Consider the following 15,354-nt stretch of genomic DNA (forward strand, 5'->3'; position numbering starts at 1 on the left):
TCGCCCATTTCCCATTAGAGGTTAACCCCTTCCATTCTAACCAGTGTTCTAGGTTCCCTCATTTTCACACCCCTGCCTGCCAACAGTCCTCCAGGCCTGTTGTGTTGAGTTCCAAAGACACTGTTTTGAGCCTTGTTTTCTTATCTGTGAAATGGAGACCACACCTCACCATTCGTAAAGGTGGAGTGAAAAAAATGATTGTTTCTTTTTATTTTTGTTATTGTTAGCCTCAGTTCAATTTTTTCCAGCCCTCTCCGCCCGTTTGGAGGCAGTTCCTCGGCCTAGGCACAACGTACAGACGTTTCCTACAATGTGTCTGGAGCGGACTCCCCACAGTTTGACGCCGAACTCTGATCTCAGTCGGGTGAGCGGTTCGGGCCAGCCTCCAACACCGCCAGTTAGCCTCATTCAGGACACCAGCCCTTCCCACAATGCCGCGAGACTGCACCGTCCCGCACCAGTCCCGAGACCTCGCGAGAGTACCCAGCGCCCGTTGTCTCTCAGACTCCGAGCCCACGCCTTCGCCGGCCTCAGAAAGGTCTCCTCCTTCTTCTTCCACCCCGCGCTCCGCTCTCGGATTGGCTGGTTGAGTCGGGTCAGTTTTTTTTCCTGGCCAGAAAGCGGCTCGACAACTAGTCCTTCTTTTGGCCTCGCCTCCGAAGCCTGCGGATTGGACAGCTGAATCCTGTGACACACGCCTCCGCAGGAGCGCAGACAAGCCAATCAGGAGCTTGGCGTATTTTACAAACTGGGGAAGTATCTGCAGCAGAAACCGAGAGAGTCCGGGGAAAAAGCGAAGAAAGTGAGGGCGACGCTGAGGGGTTCCGGGGGAGGTGCGGCACCGGGATCTTGGAGGGAATGAGGGCTTCGGGGGCTCGTAGGGAGAAGAAGCAGTTTGGGGTCCTGGGGCTAAAGAATAGGCTCAGAGGGTTAGGAGGAGACACCCAGAAAAGAGGCCTTGCAGGCGCCGGGTCCTCTGGGCGCATGGATTTGGGTGGAGGTGGGAGTATCAGGGATGTCAGGACCGAAGCCCCGAGCTGGCTGACCTTTGATTCCTGATCCTGCCTTCTTCTCCGTCTCAGTTGTAGTCGTCATGACTACCCTCCAAGCCACGAAGGATCCTCTCCTCCGGGGTGTATCTCCTACCCCCAGCAAGATTCCCGTTCGCTCTCAGAGACGGCCGCCTCTCCCCACAGTCAAACCCAGCGCCCTGGACCAGGAGAACCAAGATCCAAGGGTAAGAGGGGCGTGGGGGGTGAAGACAGTAGCTACAAGGACGCAGCACACACCAGCAACGCACCCCAACGCTGAGCCCCAGCTTTTTGTTCTCCCTTCCCTCAGAGATTGGTGCAGAAGCTCAGTAGTCAGCGCCCCCTCGTTGACTCAGCAGGCCCCAGGCCGAAAGCCACACATCAAACAGAGCAATCGGAGAGATTGGTGGGGAGTACTCAGCTTCGGAACCCCTTGGAGGAGCTCAGGCCTAGCCCTGGGAGACAAAATGTGGGACCTAGGCCCCCTCCCCAGACAGGTACCTGTTGGAGGCTTGAAGACAGTTTCTTTGGCTGGGTAGGAGAATTGGCTGGTGGCAGTGGGGTTTAGGGGCTTTGCATTCCCGGGTCTCCTGCTTACTATAATTCCTAGTCCCTGCTGCTAGAAAGCTCTTTGCTCTTAGAAGCCCTTTGCTTTCTTCAGCAAAGCGTCATCTCTTCTAAAGCCTTTTCCGCCTCTCCCAGTCGTAATCAATTGCTCTGTGTTCGCATGCTTTGCTGTACTTCTTTTATAACATGTCCATACTTGGACTTGAGTCTGTTACCTCTCTATAGTTTGATGATAGCTTTCCTGAGTATGGGGGCTTTGTCTTATTTGTCTCAGGGTGTCAGTGCCTAGAATAGTGTCTTACACAGAGCAAAGTCCTATGAATGTTTGGTGAGCTGAGTTCAGTTATATGAGTCTCTTCGGCTCACTCTTACACCTCAAGGTGACTCTGCTGGGCTCCCTGACCCCTCAGCCTCCCCGCTTCCTGTTCCTTCTCACCTTTCCTTCTCCTCTTCCCTTGCAGAGGCTCCAGGGACCATAGAGTTTGTGGCTGACCCTGCAGCCCTGGCCACCATCCTGTCAGGTGAGGGGGTGAAGAGCTGTCGCCTGGGGCGCCAGCCCAGTCTGGCTCAGAGAGTACTGGTTCGAGGGAACCAGGGAGGCACCATCCGGAGGCGCCAGGTAATGAGCCAGGATAGGAGGAGATCAGGCTGGAGTAGGCTGATGAGGGAATCCTGAGCCTGTACTGATAGCCGCTCTTGGGGTCCTAGGATGCCCGGGCCTCTGCATACTTGGCTCCCAGAACCCCCACCCACCGACTGGACCCTGCCAGGGCTTCCTGCTTCTCCAGGCTGGAGGGACCAGGACCTCGAGGCCGGAACCTGTGTCCCCAGAGGCTAGAGGCTCTGGTGAGTGCCCTTGAGGGGCTGATACTCAGTGCTTCTGGGAACTCCTTCCAAGGACAGAGCTGGGCCTTAGGAGGGAAGGTACCTCATGATGAGCCAGAGGGTTGGTATGGAGGCTGATGGGGTTGTTGGTGAAGCCTGAAGGTTTGAGGCCTACCTCTGACTCTGTTTTTTCTCTTGCTCCTATGGCTCAGATTCCACCTTCAGGACCTTCCTCTCACCCCTCTGCTCCTCCCGGTTTCCAGGAGCTAAGAAGAGAGACAGGTGGCAACAGCAAGTGAGGAGAGGGTCATCTGGAAAAGAATGATTCAATGTCTGATACAGGGGTCCCTCAGAGCTGGGGCCTTCCGGTAGCTTTAGGACTTCCCAGCAGCCCAGGGCGGAAGGGGGAAATCTGCGAGTGCTCAGGGTGAGCCCTTGCAATAGGGGTCAGGCCTTCACAGCCAGGCCTCAATATGACATCAGTTTCATCAGGCTGTGGGACAAGGAGGGGACAGAACTGGGAAGTACCATCTCTTTTGTTTCGTGGCCAGAGCACAGACCGTGGCAGTAAATGGGATTTGGGTTTGATTCCTGACTCTTAGTACTTATGATTTGTGCAAGCTTGCCTTACCCTCCGAGCTCCAGTTTCTTTTCTTTTCTTTTTTTTTTTTCCTGGCTGCGCCACTGCGTGGACTGTGGGATCTTAGTTCCCCAACCAGGGATTGAACCCGGGCGCTTGGCAGTGAAAGCGCAGAGTCCTAACCACTGGACTGCCAGGGAATTCCCACTTCAGTTTCTCTAATCTGTCAAATGAGGATACTGTTTGTATTATCATTTGAGGTTATCGTGAGAATTAAATGAGATGATGTTTGAAAAGCACTTAGCACAGGGCCCAGCTCGTACTTGGTACTCAGTGACTGCTAGCTGCTGTCCTTATCGCCATCAGGACTTCAGTGAGCCAGGCCTCAGGATTGCTTCTGGAGACCCTTGTCAAGCCTGGTGAGTGTGTCTGGCCATGGGGAGACAACAGGGGCAGGGGAGCTGCTTGTAGGGAGCAAAACAAGAGAAAGCTCAGCAGGCTGTGGCGGGAAGCCCAGATCAGAAGGAGACAGAGAGGAAGAGATCTTCTTGATAGGCCAGAGGTTGGCCCAGTTGCACTTGTGTCGGAGGAGGTGGTCCCCGTCTCTACCCTCCCTCTGCCGCTTCCTGTAGGGTTTACCTTCCACTCACTGTTCTGTCCTCAGCCCCTAAGAGCCATCACCGCACCCCTAGCCCACTCAGGGTATTCAGATTAATGATTTACTACTGAAATAGTGCTGGCCTGCAAAGGGATGCTGGATGGGTCCCCACCCCTGATGGTGCAGTGGGGGCTGTCAAACTGGCATACCCTAGTCGGAGGTTGCAACCTCCGACTAGGTTTGCAGGGCCCTGTGCCAGACTTTGATGTGTGTTCCAGACACTGCAGCAAATTTCCTGTCTCCTCCTAGCTTCCTCTCTCCCTGAAGGAGAATATGAAGTTGTCACTCACTCAGATGAAAGAGGAGGGGGCGCCCTCGGTCTGGCTCAGCGAGTACCATTAAAAGAAACCCGAGAGACAACACACACCAAGGTGAGCTGGGACCTTCCTCCTCTGTGCTGGGGGAAGGGCACAGAGGAGATGCAGGGGGGGATTCCCCAGCAGCAGCGGCACTGAGGATTGTGGGTAGAGCCAGGCAGTCCCAGCCTGGATCTCAGCATGTTAACTGGGTCCTGGTTTGCCCTAGATGGACCCAAGGCCCTCTCCAGAGTGGTACTGGCCTCTGTTTACCAGGTGTCCGGGGCCTGCGAGTGAGAGGTCACAGTCTGGTATACATTTGTATCACCATCAGATCAGTGCTGAGAGTAAGACAGATCTGAGAGTTCATTCTTTCACTCCACAAGGGTTTATTGAACAGCTACTGTGTGCCAAGCAATGTTCTAGGTTCTGGATATACAGTAGGAAATAAGTTCACATTCTAGAAGGGGGAGACAAAAAATAAACACACGCGTAAAATATATAGTAGGTCAGATGGTGCTAAGTTATCTGTTTAAAAAAAAGAAAGTAAGGCACTGAAAGGGAAGGAGAAGTGGAAGGGGGTGATTGGTACTGTAGTTTCAGGTAGATGGGTCAGGGGAATCTCACTGAGGTGCGGCTAAGTGAAGAGCAGAAAGAGTTGAGGGAGTGAGCCATGTAGATAATCTGGGGGAAGAACGTTCCAGGCCACAAGAACTGCAGATGCAAAGATGGCATGTACCTGGTGTGTTTAAGGATCAGCAAAAAAGCGAGGCTGAAGCAGAGTAAGAAGGAAAGGAAGTGAGAGGTTAGAGCAATGACAGAATCAGGTTGGGTAAGGATTTATAAAACAGCGTAAGATCTTGACTATTACTTGGAATGAGTGCAAAGCCATGGGGAGGGGGGATGAACAAGGGAGGGACATGACTTGATTAGATCTCAAAAGAATCACACTGGCTGCTCAAGTGAGGACAAGAAAGAGCAATGCCAAGCGGGAGGGATCACTCTTCCACCTTGTTCTCCACAGGACGGCCGTGACTCCTGCCTGATGCCCTCCCCTGGCCAAGTGATACCACCTGCCATCACCCGGCCATCACCCTTTGGACGGGCTCAGCGTGTGCCTTCCCCTGGCCCCTCAGCTCCAGTTTGTATCCACAACTCCTGGGGGCTGGGATCACTGCGAGGTCTCGGTTTTGTCCCTGCCCAACCACACCCATCTCTCCCCAGACCTCATATTCAGTGTTGCGGCGTCTCGCCATCCGCCCCAAAACCCAGTTCACACCCCTTCCATCGGCCCCCAGAGCTCGGCAGGTGAGAGAGGGCAGGGGAGGTAGCTGGCTTAGGCCAGGGCTGGAGGAGGAAGGGGATGGATGGGTACAGGGAAAGTCATGGCATCTCACTTCTGTCCCAGGCCCAGTGGTTGAGTGGCCTCTCCCCTCAGCCTTGCCCCGAAGAGCCTGCCCTGCCCTGGGTAAGTATCTGAAACCTTCCCATGCTGAGCTTCCTCGCTCTGTCCCGTTGGCCTGAGGCCCAGCAGTTTTGAAGCAAGTGGGCTCTCTGGAAAAGCTGCCTAACTCTCCAACTCTCCCTGCTTCTCTGCTGCCCCTCCTAATCCAGGTCTAGGGCCACTCAGTTAAGGCCCTGATCCCTTCCTCACTAGTTTGAAGACTCAAACTAGTCTTCTTCCTACTCCAGCCTGGCTTCCTCACGTGGCCCCTCTCCTCCCATGTGGCAGGAGCAGATTGCAGTCCGGTTATTTGACCAGGAGAGTGGCATAAGGTTGCAGGAGGGTCCTGGGAAGCCACCCGTGTCAACTCCTTATGGACCCCACCCCAGTAGAACCCCCAGCCTCCAGGAGCTGAAGCTGCAGGTGGGCTGGTGTGGGCAGCAGCTTTGATGCCCGATGGGCAGTGACGGGGCTGGGAAAGCGAGAAATGGCGGGGGTGGGGGTGGGCATGGAAATAGGACAGTGTGGGTACAAGACTTGCACCCACTTCTTGACATCACACTCTGTCCCACCCACAGCGCATCAGTATCCTGCAACAGCTTTTGCGACAGGAGGTAGAGGGGCTGGTGGACGGCAAGTGTGCCCCCCTTCATGGAGGCTCCTCTCTGGATGTGGTTGAACTTCAGCCCCTGCTGGCTGAGATTTCTAGAACTCTGAATGCCCCAGAGAATAAATCTGGGGCTTTTCATCTTCCTGGAATGTTACAGCACTCTGGGTTGCCCAAACCCTACCTTCCAGAGGGGTGTGGGGAACCAGAGCCCTGCCCTGGAGCAGAGCCCGAGGTAGCTCTGCCCTGCCCTCCAGCAGAACCAGGGCCCCCAGAGTCCTACCATAGGAGGGGGCCTGAGATATCAGAGCCCTCCACCCAGGAGGCTTCAGAGCCCTGCCCTCTGGGAGAGCCTGGACCCCTTCAGGCCTGCCCCCAGGGGCAGACAGGACTCCCAGAGCCCTCCCCTAGGGTAGAGCCTGGGGTATCAGAGGCCTGCTCCCTGGAACCCAGAAGTCCAGAGTCCAGCCCATGGTCCTGCTGCAGTCAGTGGGCTCCAGCGACCACCAGCCTGACCTTCTCCTCCCAACGCCCACTTTGTGCCAGCCCCCCTATCCACTCACTCCAGTCTCTGAAGCCCCCAACAGGCCAGGCAGGTAAGGAGTTGGTTGGAAGGGGTTGTGAACAAAGGAGGTCCTCATCTCTCGCTGGGAGCAGGGCCTGCCCTGCACCAGGTGATCCTACGCTTTCTTTCCCCTACCTCCCTTGCCCCAGTCTGGCTCTCCCACAGAAAGAAGTGGGGGGCTGCACCTTCAGCCCTGTGCCCTAATTGGCTTGGCCCTTGGTCGCGGAGTGGGAAAGGGCAGTATATGGTGGGAGTCTAGGACTCCAGAGTCTGCCCTGATCTCTCTGTGGCCTTTGGCCCTCAGGCCCCAGCAATCTGGCCCCTCGAACCCTGGCCCTGAGGCAGCGCCTCAAAGCATGTCTGACCGCCATCCACCGCTTCCACGAGGCCCGCCTGGACGACGAGTGTGCCTTCTACACCAGCCGAGCCCCTCCCTCAGGCCTCACCCGGGTCTGCACCAACCCTGTGGCCACATTGCTCGAACGGCAGGATGCCCTGGTGAGCCTCCGGTCCACAGCCAGCTGTGCCTGTGGGAAGTAGGAAGTAGGGCAGGGGGCCATCCTCGGCTCCTTTACAGAGGTCAGGGGGAAGAGCTGGTTACAGTTCAAGGACGGCTGGGCTGTGACGAGGTCAGGGGGAAGAGCTGGTTACAGTTCAAGGACGGCTGGGCTGTGACGAGGTCAGGGGGAAGAGCTGGTTACAGTTCAAGGACAGCTGAGCTGTGACGAGGTCAGGGGGAAGAGCTGGTTACAGTTCAAGGACGGCTGGGCTGTGACGAGGTCTTCTCTCTCCCTAGTGTTTTATTCCAGTCGGTTCTGCTGCCCCACAGGACTCTCCGTCGTGAGGCATACGCCTCCACCCACTCCTGTCCTGCCTTGCACTTTCCTTTTAACCCTTATTTATTTTCCACACCATGTACTGGGGGCTGACACCCTTTTGTCCTTCAATAAAGTTTCTAAAATGTCCAAATGTCTCCGGTCCTACTTAGGCCAGCTACTGCTGTTTCTCCTCAATTGTCCACATGGTGGCAGTGTCCTCCAGCTTAGAGGCCAGCCCTGGGTTCTCAGTCTTCCCCAGGCTCCCTTGCCCAGAAGCTGTCCAGGTCATCCCACTCCTGCACACCCCACCCTCCCAGCAAGCACTATGAGTGAGTGTTTTTTTTGGGGGGGAGGCGCGAACGTGGACCTTTGGGGAGCTGCTTTTCTCCTTGCTCCCTGAGATCTTGGCCGCTCCCAGGAGCCGTCAGCAACTCCTGCATCACCTAGAGTTCCCTAGAACTCTCCCCCTGCATCAGCAGAAGCACCAGACCCATACCTCTGGAATCCTCCCTTGCTAGTGTCCCTCTGGTTGGCGTCTCCCTACAGTGTAAGGCCTCAAAGCTCTCCTGAAGCTGATACCCTTCCCCGTATCAGAGTAGAAACCCTGGGCGACTCCCCTCCTCGGCTTCCCCAGAGGCAGGCCTTGCCAGGAATAATGAAACCTTTGCCTCTGGCAGAGAGTGATAGGGTAGGGGTCCTTGAGAGGAGTGAGGAAAGGGTCAGCCACTCTCCCCCACTCTGTGCACCGAGTTAAGAGGCACACACATTCTCCCACTTCACTTTATTGGAAGAGGCAACAGCAGCTGTAGCCCCAGGGCCTAACCCCCGATGGGGGTGAAATGGGGACTGCAGGATGAGTTTTAAATGCTAGGAAAGAATTTCCTGGTTCCTCCAGTTCACAGGGAGTCTGCCAAGGCTAGAGCCTGAAGCCTGAAAATGGAGATGAGGGGAGGAGGGGATGGCAGAGAAGTTGTCATGACAGAGGACCAGCGCCTACCCACCCTGATGTCTCCTCCCGCCTAGAAGGGCTCCTTCTGTTTCTGTTCTCTCCCTCCCCCAAAGCCAGGTCTTCCCTTCTGTTTTCTGCTTTCCGTGCCTCTGTGCTGCAGTTAGTGAACCTGTTTCCTAGCTCCCGAGAGAACAGAGGGCCACAACCTGCGCCCCCCTCCTGGCCCGGCTTTCACAGGCATGTGCGCGGATGCTGGTGGTCCCTTCCCAAGCCGCTCTGCTCCTCCGGCCGGTTTCCTCAGCTCCCCAGCCACTCAGTTATACCCCGGAGCACCAAGAGTCCGCCCATTAAAGGCCACCTCCGGGAGCGGGAGGGTCCGTCCCACCCCCAGTCTCTCAAAGGATGGGGTGGCGCCTTGGGTGGGGCAAGCTGAAGGTGGGTGAGGGGGGGAGCGAAGGGGGGGGGCGGGGGATGGGGCCCGACTCAGTCCGGGTAGATGATGAAGCCAGAGAAGGTGCTGTACTTGTTGGTGTTACCGCCGTGCACCTTCCCGCCGTCCAGCTTGATGAAGACTTCATCTCCCACATCCAGGTGCAGGATGACGCTGTTGCTGGCGTAGTCGTAGTTCTGGTCCGCGTCCTGAGCAATGGCGCTGGCCCGGACCTAGAGAGGGGGAACAGAACAACCCACTCATGCCCTGTGCGGAGCTGGGGTGATGAGGGGTCGGCCGAGGAGATGCAGCTGGGCCTGTGAAGGTGACGCGAGGGTAGCAGGCTGCAGGGTTTGGGAAGGACAAGGTGCTTCGCAGGCACTGCCGTCACTAGCTGCTGGGACTGGGGCAAGGTTCACGCTTTCTGTGGTCCTTAATTTGAGCTATAACGTAGGAGGTAGTAATAGAACCTACCCCCTCAGGTTGTTAGGATTAAATGAGTTACTACGTGTGACGTGTGTTACAAAACAGCGCTTCGCACAAAGAAAATGCTATATAGGTTTTGCTATTATTATTATTTAAAAAATAAAATTAGACTGTAGGATAATTTTTAAGATTCTGAACCCACTCGGACCTTCTAAACTTGTGCTCCCTTCCCCCAGAGATAGGGCACAGGTGTGTCTGTGCGTGTGTAAGCAAGGGTGCAGGCTGTGGGAAGATGCCATGATGTAATTCTCCTCGATTGTCCCTCCTAGTGCCCGCGGGCGCCCCGACGTGGGGGTCGCCTTCCGCCCAAACAGGTAGTGCCTCTTCCCCTCTGGCCTCGCTGCTGTAGGTCGCCTCACCGACGCCTCAGCGTTGCAGCCAGCCCCCTCCCCAGCCCCCCTCTTCCTGTCCCGAGGGGGCTGGTTATTAACTGATAAATTATTCATCATTATTCTAATCACTATTTACCGTCCCCAAAGCCGCAGCGCCCGCACCGCGGAATATAGTGTGGGAGCCGCGCGGCCCCCGCCCCCTCGGGAAGCGACGCACTCTAGATACATACTCCCCCCCTCCGCCCCTCACAGACACGCCGCACAGACCACACACACCTACTCAGTGCCACAGGCAAGCAGCCACCGCTCTACTCTCACACCTTCGCACCCCACACCCACAGACACACTTGAATCACGCACACACACGCTACAGTCTTACACACATACACTCTCACTCCCTTTCCCTGGGCTCCTGGGGCGGCCCTGCTTGGGGAGACCTCAATGTAGTGCCTTCGGTTCTTGGAGCGGAAGGGTGCTGCAGCGGTAGCAAGACCTGGGGTTCGGACAGGTGGGATAAGCAGGCCTGATGCGCCACGGTCAAATCACCCCACCGCGCACGGGGCATTCGGAGGTCACAGCTCAGCCCTAACCTTACACCCTGCGGCTTGCGTGGCCCAGGCACATTTCCCCAGCCCCACCCCTGTGGCCTCTGGCTCCCCCTAAGCGTGTCCTGGACCTTGAGCTGAGTCTTTGGGACTTTTCTTCCAAGCTAAGGCAGCAGTGACTCCGACTCTGACCACAGGAGCAGGGACCAGGCCGGGGTCCAAGGCTTCCGCTTTATCTGTTCTTGCCTCTTCCCTTCTCCCAAATTCGTTCCTGCAAGCCGCCTGGCTGGCCCCAGTGCTGCCTCATTTTCCACCTCTGCCTATGGACTCAGTAATAGCTGAGGGTAAGGCCCACTCTAGAATTGACCTCAGGCCCTGGGACTAGTAATAGACTTGCCTGGAAAATGAGACAGTGTTTTCTTTCTTTTTTTACCTCATCCTTGAAAATCCAAGCTTAATGACCCCCATACGGGAACAGATACCAACTGCCCACGGCGTGATACCCGGACTCCATTCTAAGTCGAAGGAGCCAGACCCCGGTAACTCACCCATCAAGTGGCTGGGTAACCCAAAGGCCAGGAGGGCTGCCCAAGACAGGTGAAAAGAGGCTAAGAGGCAGGGTGAGATACCAAAGAGGTTTGCTGTATAGTTGCCTATAGTTGGAGTGTGAGGCTCTGAGTTTTAATTCTGACACCATTCCTAATGTTCCATAAGACCCTGGGCAGGTCGTTTTCTTTCTCTGGCCCCCCAAGTCCTTTTGGACTAAATGAAGCGATTTCTAAGTTCTTGGCAATGTGGCCTTCTTGGATTTAGTGACGGTGTTTGGGGAAGAGGTTCGGGTTGCGTAATGAATGCAGGGAGAATTAGAAAGCTACCTTGTCTGGGGCTGGGTGAGAGAGGGGCAGCTCACCTGTCCATTCTTCATCAAGTCCGCCCACATGCTGGTGCCGTCACCGCCGCGCATAAGCACATGGTAAGCGAAGAAGTAGACACCTGGCATGGGGCAGGTGAACTTGCCACTGGCTGCCTCGTAAGCGTTGCCCACGTTGGTCACCACGTCGTCGAAGCGCAGCACTTCGTAACCTTCGTGTGGCCGCCGCAGGCCAGCATAGAAGGCAATTCGAGGCACGTAGCCGGCAGGGGGCGCTACCCCGCCGGGGCCTGGGCCTGGAGGGCCCGGGGGACCTGGCCTGCCCGGCTCTCCTGGAGGTCCTCTGGGACCTGGTGGTCCTGGGGGCCCTCGCAGACCTGCCTTCCCGCGCCGGCCCACCTCTCCCTTGGCGCCCTGAGGGAAGGGGGGTACGGAGGCGGGCGCGCCGTCGGGTCCTGGGCCTCGCGGCCCGTGGGGGTCGCACACCATGCGGCAGCGACCCAGCATCTCGTAGTGCGCCGGCCCGCGGGAGCTGTGCACTAGCAGCGGAATGGCCACCAGCAGCAGCAGCACCATGGCCACCCCGACGGCCGCGCCCGCCACCCTCTTGCGGCGGCTCAGCCGCGACGCGGCCAGGGCCAGCAGATCCTCCTCACTCTTGGGTGCAATGGTGGCGGAGGCCCGGGGCTTTCCGCGGGCGCCAGAGGCGGTGACCGGGCTCGGGCCTGGGTCGGGATCCCCCCGACGGCTGCGCCCGGCCCCCCCGCCCCTGTGGGCTCCCGCCTCAGTGGTGCCGTTCCCCAAACCTTCCGTCAAGGCGGAGGTCCCCCCGTTGTTTGGACCAGGAACAGCTCCCGACAGTTCAGAGTCCGTGGTCCTCTGTTACCCTCTCGTTCAGTCTAACGTTCCCAGGCGCCTGAAATCGGTGGCTTCTCGGACGGCTGGTTTCTTACAGATCTAGGATGCCTGCCCTCCGGACAGCTGCTTTCTCGAGGATGCCGGCGCCTAGGTCCCAGGCTACCCAGACGGATAGCTCCCGGCCGGAGCTGGGACTACTCTCCGCGCTCTGGACGTCCGGGGCTCTGCGCTGCGGGTGGCGCCCACCGGACGCGACCTCCTCGCAGGTTTGCGCTCTGGCTCTTGGCGAGCCTTGACCCACCTTTCTACCCTAGCCGCGGCCCCAGCCCCTGCTGAAGCCCTGGCCCCGCGTCTCTCTCCAGCTAGCGCTCTCCCTCTCTGCGTCCCTAACCTTCCTTCCCTCCCTCCCGGAGCGGCAGTGCGGGTGGTGTGAGCCGCGACGCGGCGGGAGCCGCTCTAAGAGGCCGCGGCGGGGGGGGCGGGGGCGGAGCGACCCCTGGCGCCCAGAGAGGGAAGCGTGGAGGCGGGGCAGGCCACGGCCCCCCACCCGCGTCCCCCCAGCCTCTCGGTTCCTGACCGGCTCTAAACCAATTCTGCAGGGATTCACTGCCCTCACCCTATCCTTACTTTCACCCTCTACCCTGAGTTTGGTATTCTCAGAGCCCGGAGGAGGCCAGAAACGGGGATGGGATAAAAAGCGGTGGAGATGCACACACACAGAAGACAGACGTGGATTCCAGAGCTAAAAAGAGCCCTCCCCGGCTCCCCCCCTCAAAAAAAGAAAAAAGAAAAAAAGAAAAAAGCCCACGAGCAAACAACAAGGACTAGAAAAAAATAGAAATTCGCCACTCAGTGCCCGTGACCGAATAACATATGGTAAAGGGTTCAACGGGTACGGGTTGGCCTGAACTGGAAAAGGCAAATCTCCAGGCACCTCTACCCTCGACCCCCAGTGTTGGCGGAGGGGGCCGCAGAGCAATCGAGAGAGTGAGGGAACAGAGAGAGTGAGAAAACAGACCAGCCTGGGAAAGCGAGCAGGAAACCGACAGGAAAGCAGAGGAGCTACAGAGAAATCAAAGGGATGCAAAGCCAGATAGAGACGCAGAGACAGAGACAAAGCTTGAAAAAGAGACTAAATGACAGCCCCAGAGGGGGAGAAGGAGAGACAGAGACGGAGAGAGAGAGACAGGAGCCAAGACAGGTTGACAGATCGAGAGAGAAATGTAAATGGCGCGCTGCAGAGAGACACCCAGGTCCGTGTTCGGACTCCAATGTGACATATCAACTGTGGGGACGACGCGGAGGCGGGGCGCTTCTTGGAGCAGTGTGGTAGGCTCTGGGCCTGTGCATTGTGACAGTGTGCTGGCAAGTGTGGACGTGTCCATGGGACCCTGGCCTTGTGTGTCCCTGGGTGAGTGGGATTGTGGATGGTGGATTGCCTTTGTGTGTGTATGTGTGAGGGCTGTTTGAAGGGAGGTTTTATATTTGTCTTCCTCTTAGTCCCTAAATGTGGAACCCCATGAATGTCATCTTTCTTATCTCAGGACTGAAGAGTAGAGAGTTTACTGGAGAGAAAGAGTCAGAAGGCAGCTCTTGCCCTGGCAGCCCAGCCCAGTCCCACCCCTGCCCGGGTCCCAGACCTTGTCCAGCCCCAGGATCTCTGCCCCTTCACCCTTCCACAAAGGGCTGTGGTTAGATGGAAACTCAGAGAAGTTGGACCCCACATAATAAATGTTTGGGGGAGGGATTTGAAATTTTAAATTGGTTATGCAAAGTAATATAACTAAAATACAGTTTCAGTGCTAGGCACCCACCTGTGAGGGGTGGCTGTGTCTGTCATTCGGGTGACCAAGAGGAAACACAAGCTTTGATAGGTCCCTCTCTGTGAGGGGTCTGCATCCTTCCTCAGGGTCTCGCCCCTCTGGGAGAAATTTCTTGCTCACAGGGACTCCAGGGCCAGAGGCCTGGAGAAGAGGTTCCAGGACTGGCAAAAGTGGGGTATTTGGAGGCCCTGGAGGTGGACAACTGCAAAGGATCTCTTAGAGACTAGGGTAAGCCAGTACTGTAATGTATAAGAGTACATTATGTAAAATGGAGAGCACAGGGCACATCAGGGCATAATTATTGGGTGGAAGATGATTTCCTCATCTCTTGTTTCCTGTCCTCCTTCCCTGCCCCTCCCAGCCCGTAATGGTGTAGGAAGAAGGAGGTTGCTGAGGACGGGCCTGTGTGGAGGGAGGCCCCTACGTGCTCGAAAGGGTTGGGAGAGAAAGGATTGGCAGTCAGTGGGGGTGGGGCCTCCTCCAACCATAAATACAAATTTTATTCAAGGTCTTTGTTGCCATTTGTCTTCCTCGGGGGGCTGAGGGCCATGTCGGCCCGTGCATGTCTAATTCCGAATCTGCTCCCCTAGGCTGGATGATGGATGGATCAGAGAGGAGAGAGCAGGCCAGGGCTCACACTGACCTCACCACCCGATCCTCGAGCCTCATCGGCCCCAGGTCCTGCCACCCCTCTCCCTCCTCCTCCCCCCTCTCCTGCCACCCACTCACTAAAGGCCCTCTCTGCTCAGCCCCGCTCCCCACCCCTCTCTCCTACTAACCAAGGCCCTCTTTTTGAGCCCCTCACCTCAGACCCTGTCAGGTCCTAGCCCTCTTCTCTCGGAGCTTCCCTTCTCCTCCCATCCCCAGCCCAGGCTGTGAGCTTCGGTGACCAGCAGGGCTGCAGGCGGCAGCGGGTGTGTATGGTGGGGGAAGCAGGCTTAGCTCACAGGGAGCTGAGGGGCCAGCTCCATGAATTTATTCATGTTCTGTTGCTCTTTCCCCACGCTCTGGAATGAAGCTGCCAGCTCACCAGGTCCTTACTGCTTCCTCTGCAGCTGTCAGCATTCGGCCGAGAAGGGACCTGGGTAGGGTCAAGGCCAGCTAGGGTCAGCTAGGCCAGCTCCTGGGCCAGAAGCCAAGTGTCTGGGCTCAAGAGGAAATACTGGGGCCCAGGCTGGGGTCTGGGACAATTTACCCAGAGCTCCTTGGGCAGCCAGACTGGGAGGCTCCAGGGAGGTTGTGTGGTTGGGAATGGGATGTAGGCAGAGATGTGTGCTGCAGGACATAGAATGGGCAGTGGAGGAGGGGAGAGGAGAGGAAGACTGAGTTCCCCAGGCTCCCCTATTTAAAAGCACAGCCCAGACTGAATCCTGCCTTACCCTCTGCCCTTGACTCTGCACTAGCCCTGACCCTAATCCCAAAGTATACACTTGACTCCTCTCCAATCCTAAAATGAATCCTAACTCCATAACCTGACTCTAAATAGAACCCATCCCGACCTGTCCTGTCCTGGAACCTAGGGGTCTCCCAAGAATTTCCCCCAGGGCTTAGGGCCAGGTGTGTGTCAGAGTTCTGAGGACCAGACTTTAGATTAGCATGTGATTAGCATATGATTTGCATGTGATATGTGCCTTCTACTCTGAGGAAGTTTTCTTGTTAAAATTTTATG

General features: G+C 56.8%; 2 protein-coding genes across 2 annotated transcripts; one reads left to right on the forward strand and one right to left on the reverse strand.

The window, feature by feature from the left end:
• Positions 1-953: 953 nt before the first annotated feature.
• TROAP (trophinin associated protein) lies at positions 954-7,417 on the forward strand (the record flags this gene model as incomplete). Its single annotated transcript, XM_082849429.1, has 15 exons — positions 954-1,000; positions 1,083-1,237; positions 1,342-1,528; positions 2,060-2,217; positions 2,307-2,444; positions 2,636-2,718; positions 3,370-3,422; positions 3,911-4,032; positions 4,982-5,098; positions 5,182-5,265; positions 5,366-5,425; positions 5,690-5,824; positions 5,980-6,604; positions 6,878-7,071; positions 7,370-7,417. Exons 1-15 carry the CDS (start codon positions 985-987, stop codon positions 7,415-7,417), a joined length of 2,175 nt encoding a protein of 724 aa, XP_082705555.1. The 5' UTR covers positions 954-984.
• Positions 7,418-8,823: 1,406 nt separating this feature from the next.
• Positions 8,824-11,580, reverse strand: C1QL4 (complement C1q like 4; the record flags this gene model as incomplete). Its single annotated transcript, XM_082849541.1, has 2 exons — positions 8,824-9,003; positions 11,044-11,580. The coding sequence occupies 2 exons, from the start codon at positions 11,578-11,580 to the stop codon at positions 8,824-8,826; spliced, it is 717 nt and encodes a 238-aa protein (XP_082705667.1).
• Between the last annotated feature and the right edge of the window lie 3,774 nt (positions 11,581-15,354).

This window comes from Leucopleurus acutus (assembly GCF_964270905.1).
Source record: "Leucopleurus acutus genome assembly, chromosome: 11".
NCBI lineage: Eukaryota > Metazoa > Chordata > Mammalia > Artiodactyla > Delphinidae > Leucopleurus > Leucopleurus acutus.